At 42.1% G+C, this 14,354-nt stretch overlaps 1 protein-coding gene across 1 annotated transcript; it reads left to right on the top strand.

Moving 5' to 3' along the window:
• The first annotated feature begins 478 nt into the window (after nt 1-478).
• On the top strand, nt 479-13,457 carry LOC112431044 (uncharacterized). The gene is made up of 2 exons (XM_076876687.1): nt 479-1,692; nt 10,377-13,457. The coding sequence occupies exons 1-2, from the start codon at nt 1,521-1,523 to the stop codon at nt 11,483-11,485; spliced, it is 1,281 nt and encodes a 426-aa protein (XP_076732802.1). The 5' UTR covers nt 479-1,520; the 3' UTR covers nt 11,486-13,457.
• Nucleotides 13,458-14,354: the final 897 nt, after the last annotated feature.

Here is a 14,354-nt window from a genome sequence, read left to right on the forward strand (position 1 = left end):
CCACCACCTGTCTTTTTTTCCTCTGCCCTTTTCTTGGTTGCTGTTATGAACAAACTAACAGAGTATTACAGGCCAGTATTACCTTGCCAAGAGACGCAAAGCAATCTAAGAGATAAATATTACCATTCTGTAGAATACTCCTGTATTCCACTTTTACTTGTTCCCATGTTCTTGTGGGTCCTGTTGTGGCTCTAATGTGAAAGGGGATATAATATAACATATTATAATATAATATAATGCCATATGATATTGGACAATATAGTGTCATATGATAGATCTACCCTACCGCCTACTGGTGTTGGCTAGAGGGGCCGATGGCGCGATATGGCAGCCTGGCTACAACCGTAGCTGCCTCCACCAGTGTGTGAATGTGGGAGTGAATGAATAGTGGTATCGTAAAGCGCTTTGGGTGCCTTGGAAAGCGCTATATGAACCCAATTCATTATTATTATTATTATTAAATTACCTACGAGTTTAATTTGTCAGCAACTTTCTGCCAGCCCTCTCTCCTTGCTTTTGCAGCCTTTGCAGTGTTCCCTTGCGTTTTAATTAAACTCTGAAACTCCTGAAATCCCTCAATCAAGAGTTCTTGCTCTGCTGCCGGAAAATACCGAGCACGCCCCTTCGACATTTTCGCCGACCAATCAGAGGGTTGCCGATCAATGTTTCTACTATCGATGCGTAGCCCCTTTTACGACACCCAGTGATGTCACATTACTGCGTCCAGCTGTACTAATCGTCAACAGCAGGTGTGTTCGGGGAACCGGATTAGCGAGCTCACGGTTAGCGCGATGGTTTGATCTTGGATGTAGTAAGCGACGTACGAAGAACGGACCCCAGAGGTTCTAATTTAATAAACAATATGCCGAATGTTTAACAACTGAATATAATAAAAATTTATTTGTGGCCAGTCAAACAATAATAATAATTAATAACTTATTCTGGCATTACTTTGTAAGTTTTTAATCAAACTTTATATATTTTGATCAGAAAGCACATTTTTGTTTGTTTGTTCTGAGCTCACCAGATCAAACAGTAACTCTTTTTATAGGGATCATGTTAAAGTTCAATATAAGAAACGTATTCAGATCATTTCAAACCAGAAAGCTTAAAATTCAAATGAGAATATCTGCGATTTTCTTGTTTTCCGTGGATGTAGAAAAAAATTGATTTCAGCTGGAAACTGATTTGAAACAGAGAAATCTTCGACAGCGGAACAGTTAAAGGTAAATGCTCTCTGCCGGAGCAACAACCGTGTGACACCAAGCGGAAATAAAGAAAGGAAAGGCGCGTGTGTGAACAGAGCCGGGAGTGTGGGACCGAAAGAGTCAGCACATCACTGTGGTGTTAGCGGCTTTGCACTGACTCACCGAGCTCTCTGTAATACTTTACATTCATTAATAAGAGAGAGGGGGAGGTGCGTTAATCACGTGACACCAGGCGGAAGTAAACAAAGGAAAGGCGCAAATTGCGTTAGCTTTCCAGAGACTGTTGTTGTTGTGTGAGCCGCGGCAGCAACGATGCCTTCAGTTCAGTATCTGAGAGAGTTCATCAACGAGCGACTAACTGCTGCTGCTGAACAAATATTCTTGGAGTTTGAAAAAACGATCGTCCAGTACGAGGAAGAGATCGACCGTCAGCGCAGACTGCTGGATATCACCTGGAAACCCCAAATCAAGCTGCACATGACAGGTGAGTGTCCCTCTGAGGGAGGATCCTGATCACAGCTCTGCGGGACGTTTCTGATTGTGAGGACTTTTTGATGTGAGCTAACAAAGAGCAAACAGAGGACAGGACTGCACGAGTGAAGTTGCCCCCCACCTTCTTCAAATCCAGCAAAAGTGGTATCTAACGTTTGTGCTGCAAACATTTTCGTTTGTGCTGCTTTCATTTTAAAGATATTCAAGAAAAATTCTAGAGGTCATCAGAGGTCAACCAGCTCCCCCACATTAATGGAATCAAACAAATTTGATGTCAAACTTTTGTGCTGCAAAAATGTTTGTTTGTGTCGCTGTCGTTTTAAAGATATTATTATAAGTTTCTAAAGTTCAACCAGCCACTTTCTTTGCTGTAAAAAAAAATTGAGAGATATTAACCAGCATTGGATATTTTTTTCTCATGATCACACTCTTAAACCTAGTAATCAAACTGCTATAACCTATTTAAAAACTAGGTTAAATATAGCATTTAAAATAATTAATGCATTCTGTTGGAGAAACAACTTTATTTGCTGGTAACAAAATACAAAACTACGAGAACAACGTGGTTTATGTTTCCTGTTAGAAAAGGTAAATACGTGGAACTGTCTGAGCCTCACAAGTCTAATACAATAACTGAAAAATAACAGCTATTTCCATCATCTAACTCACAAACTAGAAAAGGACTTTCTTTCATGAAATCTTGCCATCATTCCTTTGTGTAGAGCACAGCGTGCGGACATGCGCTGGTGTTTTCAGATGCTATGGTTACATCCTTCCTTAGGTCATCATACATCTCCCAGATGTACGGGGTCCTGTTACAGAATGTCATATAATGCCCGAGTGTTTCTGGTGTTGGGCCCTCCTGAAATGTAATGACTGCTTTCAGTGTGAATTTCTCTCCTTGAAGTAGCAGAGTGGATGGGAATTCAGTAAGCAAAAACCTTTTTGGACTGTGAAAACTGTGCTCCAGAGTTTCTGTAGAGCCTTTTCCAAGGTCTGTGTCAATCCATACAAGCTCTCTCAGGGTGAAACTGTGACAAACAGTCCCTGTGCAAAGTTGCTTTCCTGATGAATCTGTTTTAAATGCTGTTGGAGATGCATCAGGACTTTCGATTGGTCTTAGGCATGGCGATGCTGGAAGGTTGAGCCCTTGTTCAACAGCAGACTGAAGGTGAGCTATGCCAGAAGCTGACAGATCAATGGAAACAAAAGGGATTTGCCTTGTGTTTGGTGTGTAAAGTTTGCAGTACTGGGAGGAACACTGTCTTGTGAAGTGAACACTTGGATTTTCCGTCATTGTTTTTTGAATTACTGTGGACACATGGCACTGTGCATCAACACGATGAACAGCAGTCTTCAACTGAACAGGGCAGAATATTGAGCTCAGCACCTCTGCCCTCAATGAATAGGCATGTTGAGTGACACCCTTTGAAGCAAGGGATTTCACAAGCTGGAATACTTTGTTCTCCTCTGAACTATTCAACATGTTTTGAGCAGTAAGACTGTCACAGAAAGCGCAGCACAGACTTTGACAGAAGGCATCAAAGGCACAGGTGTTCATGACACAGTATTGTCCTTTGCCAAGTTTGACTGGCTGTTGATTATTTCCATTTTTTAACAGCCATAGCTTTACTTTTTTCTTTTTCACAGCTGGATCTGAGTGGAGCCATTCAGGACAAGGGGAGAGGTATGGTTTGGTGGAACTGCAAGGCCTCTCCAGTTTTCCAAAGCTGCTGTTTCTTCAATGTCCATGTCTGTGTCAATTTTGGGCTCCTGAGAGGGGTTATCATCCACTTCCTGCTCCACAAAGGCTTTGTGTGGATCCTGACGCTTCACTGTACCATCCTGTCTGGCAACCTCTGCTTCTTTTCGTATTTGTGTTGCAGAACAGATCTGCATGTTTCCTTCAATGAAACCAAGATGTCGTGCAGTGAATTTATCTATCCTTATAGGGAGATTTTCATGCTTGAACAGACCATGTTTAATGTTCTTGAACTCTGCTTCAACATTAGCTGAAGTTATCTAATGTCTTCTTCTTCCTTGTCATCAGAAACAGACATAGTCTCATCTGCAATCTTTCTTTTCAGATTTGATTTGGACACTTCTGACATAAGGGGGATTTTTTCCGAAGCAAGACGCCAAAGCATTCATTAATGTAGCTTCAAATCTGAATGATGTGTTAAAGCCTTAACTAAAGCACCAAGTAAAGCTAAGGAGAAATCACAGATGGCCTCCTTTGGGATTGGTGCTCCAGCACGAATCCATTCCGATAACCATCTTGTGATTGCCTGGACATCATGTCTCTCTGACAACATTTGCACCACTGGGACGTGAGAGTTGTCCCTTCCTGTTAACACACCTTGATACAGGAAGATGTTTCCAGATAAACCATTAGGCCTGAGAAGCTTTTTTACAACTGAGCCAGTCGCATCAAAGGCGACTATGGGTGCTTTGCAGTCTTGTACAGCATTTGAGTTTGACTCCAGTAGTGACAGAAGAACTTGTCTAATCCAATGTCCCAAATGCTTCCACTGGGAGGGGAACTGTATTTTAATGAGTGGAGAGACAGTATTGGGTTTTTATGAGCAACTTCTAGTTGATTTTGTTCGTGTTTGTCTTTGCGCAGAGTTGTCAAATTTGGTAGATGGCTTTGCTCTGGATCACCAAAGTCCATCAGCTTTGCTGCCTCTGATGCTCTCCACACATGGGGCTGCAGTCTGCCTTCACCAAGTTCTTTTGTTACTTTTGCCCTCAGACTTCCGGGCATGGCTCTCTTAGAAAAGCCAGTGTGCATGGATTCATCCGTGTTTGCCATTACACACTTCAGCACCATTGGGCAGTGATTTTCAGGTTCCTTTTCACATGTAATGTACAGCTGGCCAGCTTCACTTTTCTTGAAAGTATTCTTTTTGTATGTGACTTTATGTGGAATCATATGTATCCACTGTTCAAATGGGAGCTCCACAGTCTTGCAGTCTTTGTTTTGAAAAGGAGAGCTGCTTTGTTCAAAATCATTATCATTGTCACTGCTGTCTGTGTCAGTCTCTATTCGTCACTGTAATCCAGAGCAGCCCATACATTGTCTGTTTAATTTAACAAAAGTGTAAAGAGCTTTTGGTGTCATCTTTTTGCCAAGTTGTTTGCATAGATTTTTCTATATGTCACTTGGAGTTGAAACTTCCATCTTTTATGACTGCTTCTTTAGAAGCACGAAGGACTTCAAATACTGCAGTTTTGTCCACCACTGATTTCTTTGGCATCTGTCAAGCAAAAATGACAAATGTGATATATTACTGCCATAATTTGGTTATAACTTTAGTTCTACATCTTTAAGTGGACATAAAATTACTTTGATACACTGTTTTGACGTAGTGAATTGAAGTGTTGATGATTGCTGTTGCTCATGGAAGCTAGCTTAAAAATGCAAATGAGAGAGCTAGCACATGTTTTCTTCAACTCTTGTTTTTTTTTCTCAGAAGTAGAATGTGTGTGATAGCGCCCCCTGGTGATCACAAACCGAACACAGGTCGCTATGTTTGCTTTTTTGGCAGAGTTGTACCAGTTTATCCTTAACAAGATCTAGTTCAAAATTCATTTGATCGGCATAAAAATGAATTTAGTCAATGTTCATAGCTCATCATCAAAATACTTGTAGATAAATCCAGGCTCTGAGATAAATGTGTGTCAATGCCACACGTGTTTAATAGCCCTTTGGGACCATGGCTACAGAAGTTTGGCTCTTTCAGGTAACATTGACAGTTACCTGAGATTCACAGTTCTGCAGGCTGTTTGGAGCCGTTGAGCTCAGATTTGCTGAATCACTGAAGTGCACTCCTGTGTATGTTAATTTTATACAACTTGCTCATGACAGCCCACATACAAATGACAGCACTTTTGTTAATATTAGCATTTGAATTAAAAGCTACAGTTCACATATTATTAGGTTAATGTTTTAACAACCATTAGCATTTTAGCATATACCCTGCTGGTAGCACACTAGATGGAGTAAGGTAATGTTAAGAAACATGGTAGTCAGTGATCCACAACCAGCTTATTGGCTCAAAACACCATATCTAATTATAAACTGATACGCACCTACGGGCATGCCCCTTTAAATTTCTTCAGATAGGCTCCAGCGCCCCCGCGACCCTTAAAAGGATAAGTGGAAGCGAATGGATGGATTGATGGAATTTTATAAATATCTTTAAAATGAAAGCGGCACAAACAAAAAATTTGCAGCACAAACGTTTGACACCACTTTTGTTGGATTTGAAGAAGGTGGGGGGCAACTTCACTGACAGGACTGCACTGTGCTCCATTCAAACAGCAGGCACTAAAATCAGCCTGGATTTGAGTTTTCTTTATGCAAGTAACAGCATAAAGTTAGAACTGTGAAAGTATCGCTTTAAAAGAAAGTGTAATGTAAAATACCCTCATGTATGAATGCATTAAGATGCAGATGCAGATACAGCGATAGAAGTCCTCCTGTGGGTCTCCAATAATATGAACGCATCAGTGTCATTTCAGGCAGCTCATGGTCATTTTCATCACAGACATTCTGCTGATTGTGTCCTCAGTTCTCAGTGGCTTGGTTTGTAAAAGTTCAGACTCAGAGTGTGACTTAGCGTTGCTAAGTGCATCATATAGGTTGTTGCTTAGTTACAAGGCATCAACTCCGTTGCCTTTCTTTAGCCCATCCATAAACAGAGACCAGTACTTGCTGAGTGTTTGTGTCGTGCGCTTGATTAGATGTAGGAAACATAAAACAGGTTTTCATCTTCAGATGTTTGAGCACTGAGGATGCAGCCTGGTCACGTACAGGTAGATCCACCCTCTCAGTGTCAGGGCCTTCGTGCATCAGTATAAAACAGACACACACTTTCTTTGGCTCTCGGAGGAGGCGGACGCACTTTTCTCCTCTCCCTTATCTTTCCTGCTAGTTCTTATGTCCTTGTCTAGTCTCGTGTCTTTTTTTGTATTACTTTCCCTGGAACACTCTCTCACAGTCTGTGTCTAAAACCTAAAAGAGAATTATGGATTTGATCAACTGGTCTCTGAATGCTATTGACACCCTTTAACGTGAAGTCTGGGCTCGGGAGAACCCGAGTGCCCTGGAGGGACTTTCCCTGCCGGATACACGATGGACGGGTGGCAGAGGATCGTGTGCCTGGCGGGACTGTCGATCGAGGACGCTGAAGATATCTACCTATTCGGAACCACGATAACAGGGTTCTTGCTGATCGGAGCTGGCTTGGCCCTGACTTATCGGAGAATTAAGAGAGCGGAACCGGCTGTTCAAACCCCACCAAGGCTGCCCGCTGGGATTGGAACGACAGGTGCGACTTCTCAGAAAGGGCTCACTGAAGGCAGCATGGTTAAGAGCTTGGAGGCGCTAACGGCTCCAGTGAATGCTCAGAATAACACCTTTGAGCGTATGTATGTTGGATTATATCAGGAAAGAATCAACTCAGAACAACATCTCTGGGTGGAGCTGGATTACACCTCGGATCAGTTGGCTGCGGTCGTGAGGTCTCAGAATCTGCTCTGTGAGCAAAAAGAGTGACAAGACCACAGAATCGACGGCTAATAACATCACGGAGAAGCTCGCAGCTATTAACGGGAGACTGAGAGACCAGTGTCGGAGTGTTAAAAAACAGCTTGAAATTCTCAATTACCATCATAACCTGGCTACCCCTTCGGCGCCAGCTCAAGGCTGGAGCCGAACAACAACACCCTGATAACGACTGTGTTGAGTCTGTTCCTTCCCATTCCCTACAAGGCCACCTGGGTTGGCTGGAAGACTGTTTACTTAGCCTGGCAGGGCGAAGGACACTGTCTCAGCTGAACTATAGACACGCACACACATACATATACAGGGAGTGCAGAATTATTAGGCAAGTTGTATTTCTGAGGAATAATGTTATTATTGAACAACAACCATGTTCTCAATGAACCCAAAAAACTCATTAATGTCAAAGCTGAATGTTTGTGGAATTAGTTTTTAGTTTGTTTTTAGTTTTAGCTATTTTAGGGGGATATCTGTGTGTGCAGGTGACTATTACTGTGCATAATTATTAGGCAACTTAACAAAAAACAAATATATACCCATTTCAATTATTTATTTTTACCAGTGAAACCAATATAACATCTCCACATTCACAAATATACATTTCTGACATTCAAAAACAAAACAAAAACAAATCAGCGACCAATATAGCCACCTTTCTTTGCAAGGACACTCAAAAGCCTGCCATCCATGGATTCTGTCAGTGTTTTGATCTGTTCACCATCAACATTGCGTGCAGCAGCAACCACAGCCTCCCAGACACTGTTCAGAGAGGTGTACTGTTTTCCCTCCTTGTAAATCTCACATTTGATGATGGACCACAGGTTCTCAATGGGGTTCAGATCAGGTGAACAAGGAGGCCATGTCATTAGTTTTTCTTCTTTTATACCCTTTCTTGCAGCCATGCTGTGGAGTACTTGGACGCGTGTGATGGAGCATTGTCCTGCATGAACATCATGTTTTTCTTGAAGGATGCAGACTTCTTCCTGTACCACTGCTTGAAGAAGGTGTCTTCCAGAAACTGGCAGTAGGACTGGGAGTTGAGCTTGACTCCATCCTCAACCCGAAAAGGCCCCACAAGCTCATCTTTGATGATACCAGCCCAAACCAGTACTCCACCTTGCTGGCGTCTGAGTCGGACTGGAGCTCTCTGCCCTTTACCAATCCAGCCACGGGCCCATCCATCTGGCCCATCAAGACTCACTCTCATTTCATCAGTCCATAAAACCTTAGAAAAACCAGTCTTGAGATATTTCTTGGCCCAGTCTTGACGTTTCAGCTTGTGTGTCTTGTTCAGTGGTGGTCGTCTTTCAGCCTTTCTTACCTTGGCCATGTCTCTGAGTATTGCACACCTTGTGCTTTTGGGCACTCCAGTGATGTTGCAGCTCTGAAATATGGCCAAACTGGTGGCAAGTGGCATCTTGGCAGCTGCACGCTTGACTTTTCTCAGTTCATGGGCAGTTATTTTGCGCCTTGGTTTTTCCACACGCTTCTTGCGACCCTGTGGACTATTTTGAATGAAACGCTTGATTGTTCGATGATCACGCTTCAGAAGCTTTGCAATTTTGAGACTGCTGCATCCCTCTGCAAGATATCTCACTATTTTTGACTTTTCTGAGCCTGTCAAGTCCTTCTTTTGACCCATTTTGCCAAAGGAAAGGACGTTGCCTAATAATTATGCACACCTGATATAGGGTGTTGATGTCATTAGACCACACCCCTTCTCATTACAGAGATGCACATCACCTAATATGCTTAATTGGTAGTAGGCTTTCGAGCCTATACAGCTTGGAGTAAGACAACATGCATGAAGAGGATGATGTGGACAAAATACTCATTTGCCTAATAATTCTGCACTCCCTGTACTGATACTGATAAGCACTCACTGACGCATCACCCTCCCTACCCCGGATCAAACGCCACCTCCAACGCTTACCTCCCCCATGATGTGGACATCGGGTCAGCTGGAGGCGCAGTCGAAAGATTGTAGCGGTTCCAGATCAGATGTCCACACTGGAACTCTTTCCCATGTTGCTTGTCTGTGTTTATTGTGCTGTGGTGTGTTGATATCTGTGCATTCCTGTATTATCCTTTTGTGTTGCACATTTCAATTTTTTTTTTTCCTCGCTACCTGGCCTGACTTGTCTCCCCAATGTGATGTTTGTATTGTATGTACGGTCGGCAAGGTCTGTCATCCCGGTTGTGGCCAAAAGACCTGCAACTGACAAATAAAGGCCATCTCATCTCATCTCAATGGCTGTATCCCAATTCAGGTTCAGGCCGCATTTTTTTTTTTTTTTTTTTTTTTTTTTTTTTATATTGCTACTGCTGTTCAAAATCCCATAAGGCTGGCTGACATGATAGACGATGGGCAGGGCTGTGAGTACTCAGACTGTGTTTTGATAAGATCTTGGAGAAGAACAACGGGAATTGAGATAATTGGTGACCAGTGACGGACATTAGACCAACTGTAAAAATTGGATGCAGTTGTTCGCACTAAACCCAAACATTCACCATCTTCACTCATGCAGCTATCCCACTGGCGCCAAGGTCGAAGCTGACTGGAACAACAAATTGTTCCCATGATTACAGGATTGTTGTCAGAACTCTTTGTCCCTCCTTCAAGGCCACCTGCGTCCACTGGAGACTGTTGACCTTTGCTTAACCGGGCGTGGTGACACTTTCTCTCAGCTGAACACGGGATACACATGCACACGCACGAAACATGTACACTGATACTGATGCGCCCTCACTATCACCCTCCTTCCCCTGAATCCAACGCCTCCCATCCAATGTGGACGGATCAGCTGGAGGCGCAGGCGAAGATTGTCCCAGATCAGCTGTACACACTGGAATACTCTCCCATGTTGCTTGTCTGTGTTTTATTGTGTTATGGTGTGCTGATATTCCTGTATTATCCTTTTGTGTTACACATTTCACTGTTGTTTTTTTTTTTTTGTTGTTTTTTTTTTCCTCACTACCTAGCCTGACCATCCCCAATGTGATATTTGTATTGTATGTACTCTCTCTCTCTCTGTCTCTCTCTGTCTCTCTGTCTGTCTCTCTCTGTCTCTCATAATCTCATTAGTTGTCTTTTTTTTCCCCTCCAGACGTCCCACAGCAGCCTGTCTGTAAGGAGGAGGAGGTTCTCCTTGAGCTGCAGCTCTGTGACCAGGAGGAACCAGAAGCTCCACAGATTAAAGAGGAGCAGGAGGAACTGTGCAGCAGTCAGGAGGGAGAGCAGCTGGGACTGAAGGAGGAGACGGATACCTTCATGGTGACTTCTGCTGAGGAAGGAGAGCACAGTGAACCAGATAATGATCGTCTCATCACTAATAACGCCCCTCTTGCTGAGAGCCAAGATCAGGGAAGAAGCAGGAGTGCAGATCCAGGATCATCGAGAAATCCAAACAGTAAAAATGCAGAAAGCTCTGAAGGACTGAAGGAGGAGACGGATACCTTCATGGTGACTGCTGCTGAGGAAGGAGAGCACAGTGAACCAGATAATGATCATCTCATCACTAATAACGCCCCTCTTGCTGAGAGCCAAGATCAGGGAAGAAGCAGGAGTGCAGATCCAGGATCATCGAGAAATCCAAACAGTAAAAATGCAGAAAGCTCTCGTTCGTGCAAAAATCTCTGTAAGACTTGTGGTAAAATGTTTTCTAGGCCATCAGTACTTAGAAGGCATACACAGATCCACACAGGTGAGAAGCCATATTCCTGTAAAACATGTGGGAAAAAGTTTCGTCGAACTTGTCATTTGACCGTCCACATGAGATATCACACAGGTGAGAAACCGTACTCTTGTCAAACATGTAGTAAACAGTTTTCTGCGTCATCGTCACTTAAAGAACACGCAAGGCTTCACACAGGTGAGAAGCCGTACTCTTGTCAAACATGCGGTAAATTGTTTTCCAGGTCATCGTCATTTAAAGAACATGTACGGCTGCACACAGGTGAGAAGCCGTACTCTTGTCAAACATGCGGTAAAAGGTTTCCCAGGTCATCATCACTTAAACAACACGCACGACTTCACTCAGGTGAGAAGCCGTACTCTTGCAAAACATGCGGGAAAGGTTTTTATCACAATAAAAGTTTGTCTTTCCACATAAGAACTCACACAGTTGAGAGGTCACATGTTGGTAACACCTCCAGTAAAAAGTTTTCAAATTCAACATCACTTAAAAAACACACAGAAATTCATTCAGGTAAATAGCTGCATTCCTGCAAAGCGTGGGTAAAGTTGAAATCCTCATTTGACTGGCCACGTAAATGTTGAACATCAGCTGTTTCCTCCTGCTGAGAGCTCACACAGGTGAGAAGCTGTAGTCTTAACATATTTTTAGAAAAGGTCAAATATTTGGAGCTAAGTTTGACACAAATGTACAAATTCATGCTGGTTCAAATGTTTTTGCTTTTGGCTTGAAAACCTATTCAGACAATGATCGTTTGACTGTATTACATGTCGCAATGTGTGAACTAAATCTGATGATACTTATCATGTTGAAGCTTTTTGATTCGTCAGGGAAAATATGATAAATCTTTTTTTTTAAATTGATGGCAGCACCAGGTCTCAAAAAAGGTTTGATAGAGGATTCTAGAGGCTCAGCAGTCCCCCGGCTCTTTGTTGTGTTTTTGATTTTCTGATGCTCCAGAGGTTTCAATTTGTCTTTGATTAGTCAACGATTATTTCAATAAATCTTGTCTCCGCTTCCTGTGGGAAGACTTCCTGTTCTAGGCTTTAGTACCTCACCTGCTCAGGTCTGCCCACCTGTGAGTATCACCCTCTCGTCTCGTCCCACAGAAAATTAAAACAATGACCCAGGAGACATGAATTTGAAAATAATGTATTTTTAACATCAATACTTAAATATTTAGTCCTATTTTACTCAATAAGACTGTCCAAATAAAAATGAAATAAATACAAATATTAAGTAATATGAATTAAATTCTAGTAGTATTTGAACCAAAAATTCAGCTTTAAAGTAAATAAAAAAGATTTTGTTTTCCAGTCCAAAATAACAAGTTTCCAAAGTTTACAGATGATGCTGTTTTGCTGTTCCACTGCATTCTTCGTCAGTGTTGAGTGCAGTGTTGGCAGACAACATACAGTGGGGCAAAAAAGTATTTAGTCAGCCACCGATTGTGCAAGTTCCCCCACTTAAAATGATGACAGAGGCCAGTAATTTGCACCAGAGGTACACTTCAACTGTGAGAGACAGAATGTGGAAAAAAAAAATCCATGAATCCACATGGTAGGATTTGTAAAGAATTTATTCGTAAATCAGGGTGGAAAATAAGTATTTGGTCAATAACAAAAGTACAACTCAATACTTTGTAACTAGGGCTGAACGATATATCGCGACATGATCAAGTGCAATTTTCTAACCGCAAAGGCTGCGATTATACTCTGGACATGTCCAAATTCATGGGCTGCATCCTTCTGAGGCCGCATTTGTAGACCGATTACATCACAGCGACGCGCCGAAGGCTGTCCAAATTACTACCATATCCCAGAATTCATAGCGCGGCCCAGTCAAACTCCAGTTTCCAACAATGGCGGCCGCTATTAAGTTTTAAAATTACTCATACTAATCTTTCTGGGTCACAAAATAAACTTTTAAAATATTTTCAGGCGAGAAAGTAGTTGTGTAAACATCAAATATCTGCTCGGTTTATCAAGATATCCCATATTTGCAAAAGTGCTTCGACGTTTTCAGAGGCGTCTGCTACCCACCAGCTCGACAGCTAGCCGGGAGCTCGAGGGTTACTGATGCGGCCGAGAACGGCACAACTCCCGGCACATCATTTTCAGATCACCGCGGAGTTTCGCTGCTCGGGTTAAACGTAATATATAAGTCACTTAGACAACCTAAAAATGTTATTGTTGGGCTTTTTTCAGTGTTTTGTTTGTTCGTGAGTAAATCGGTTTGGCTGAGATTAAAGTTATTAGATTAGATAAAATAAAACTTTATTAATCCCCCGGGTGGGTTCCTCCTTGGTTTTCACACAGCTGACTAAACGTCAAACAGAAAACTTATTAAACAGAAGTATGAGACAGTCGAGAATTTACACCAGTGTCTGGTTATATTTTAGATAGCAAGAAGCAGACGGCCGAGTTTATTAAACTCCACCGAGACAGCGGTGACGCTAATCAGAACTAGACCGTCCAATTTCACGCCTTTAAACTTTAAAGGCGTGTTTGTGTGTGTGTTTATACAATTGCTATTATGTTTGCACTTTATGTGTAATGTTACTGACTGCAGAGATCAGTAAGATGTGTGTATTTTTTATTTATTAGTTTTATTTATTTAATATTATTTTTTAATTGAATGACTGTCTAGTAGTTCACAGATGTCGAAAAACTGAGTGTGGTAAAGCCACTGATTTTGTTTATGTATATTTCTGCAATCTGCACATTGTACTGACTTTCATTTTAATGTTTACACCAGGGTTCCTTGTCAGCACTTTATGCTCAGATGTTTGTAAGCTAAAAATAAACTATTGTGTATGTTCAAATATACTGTTGTGATTGAAGAAGTTAAATAAAAATGTCAGTCATCAATTCATGCATCACCTCATGTCATCATAACAGAGGTCTGTCTTCCAGGAAAGAACAGTTTAAAATTAATGTAATATAGTATTGGCCATACTATATGATGTATTGCTTGTCTTTGTTTAATAATACAGAAGACAAAGACCTTAAAAAATAATCGCATATCGCATCGCAATCGCAATATTGGGGCAAAAAATCGCAATTAGATTATTTTCCATAATCGTTCAGCCCTATTTGTAACATAACCTTTGTTGGCAATAACAGAGGTCAAACGTTTACTATAGGTCTTTACCAGGTTTGCACACACAGTAGCTGGTATTTTGGCCCATTCCTCCATGCAGATCTTCTCGAGAGCAGTGATGTTTTGGGGCTGTCGCCGAGCAACACGGACTTTCAACTCCCGCCACAGATTTTCTATGGGGTTGAGGTCTGGAGACTGGCTAGGCCACTCCAGGGGCCCGTTCTTCGTACGTCGCTCACTACATCCAAGACCAAACCATCGCGCTAACCGTGAGCTCGCTAATCCGGT

The sequence above is a fragment of the Maylandia zebra genome, linkage group LG18 (assembly GCF_041146795.1).
Source record: "Maylandia zebra isolate NMK-2024a linkage group LG18, Mzebra_GT3a, whole genome shotgun sequence".
NCBI classification, from domain to species: Eukaryota; Metazoa; Chordata; class Actinopteri; order Cichliformes; family Cichlidae; genus Maylandia; species Maylandia zebra.

Coding starts and splice junctions, on each gene's coding strand:
- LOC112431044 (XM_076876687.1), top strand. CDS start 1,521: ATGCCTTCAGTTCAGTATCTGAGAGAGTTCATCAACGAGCGACTAACT. Junction 1,693..10,376: donor AATCAAGCTGCACATGACAG/GTGAGTGTCCCT, acceptor TTTCCCCTCCAG/ACGTCCCACAGCAGCCTGTC.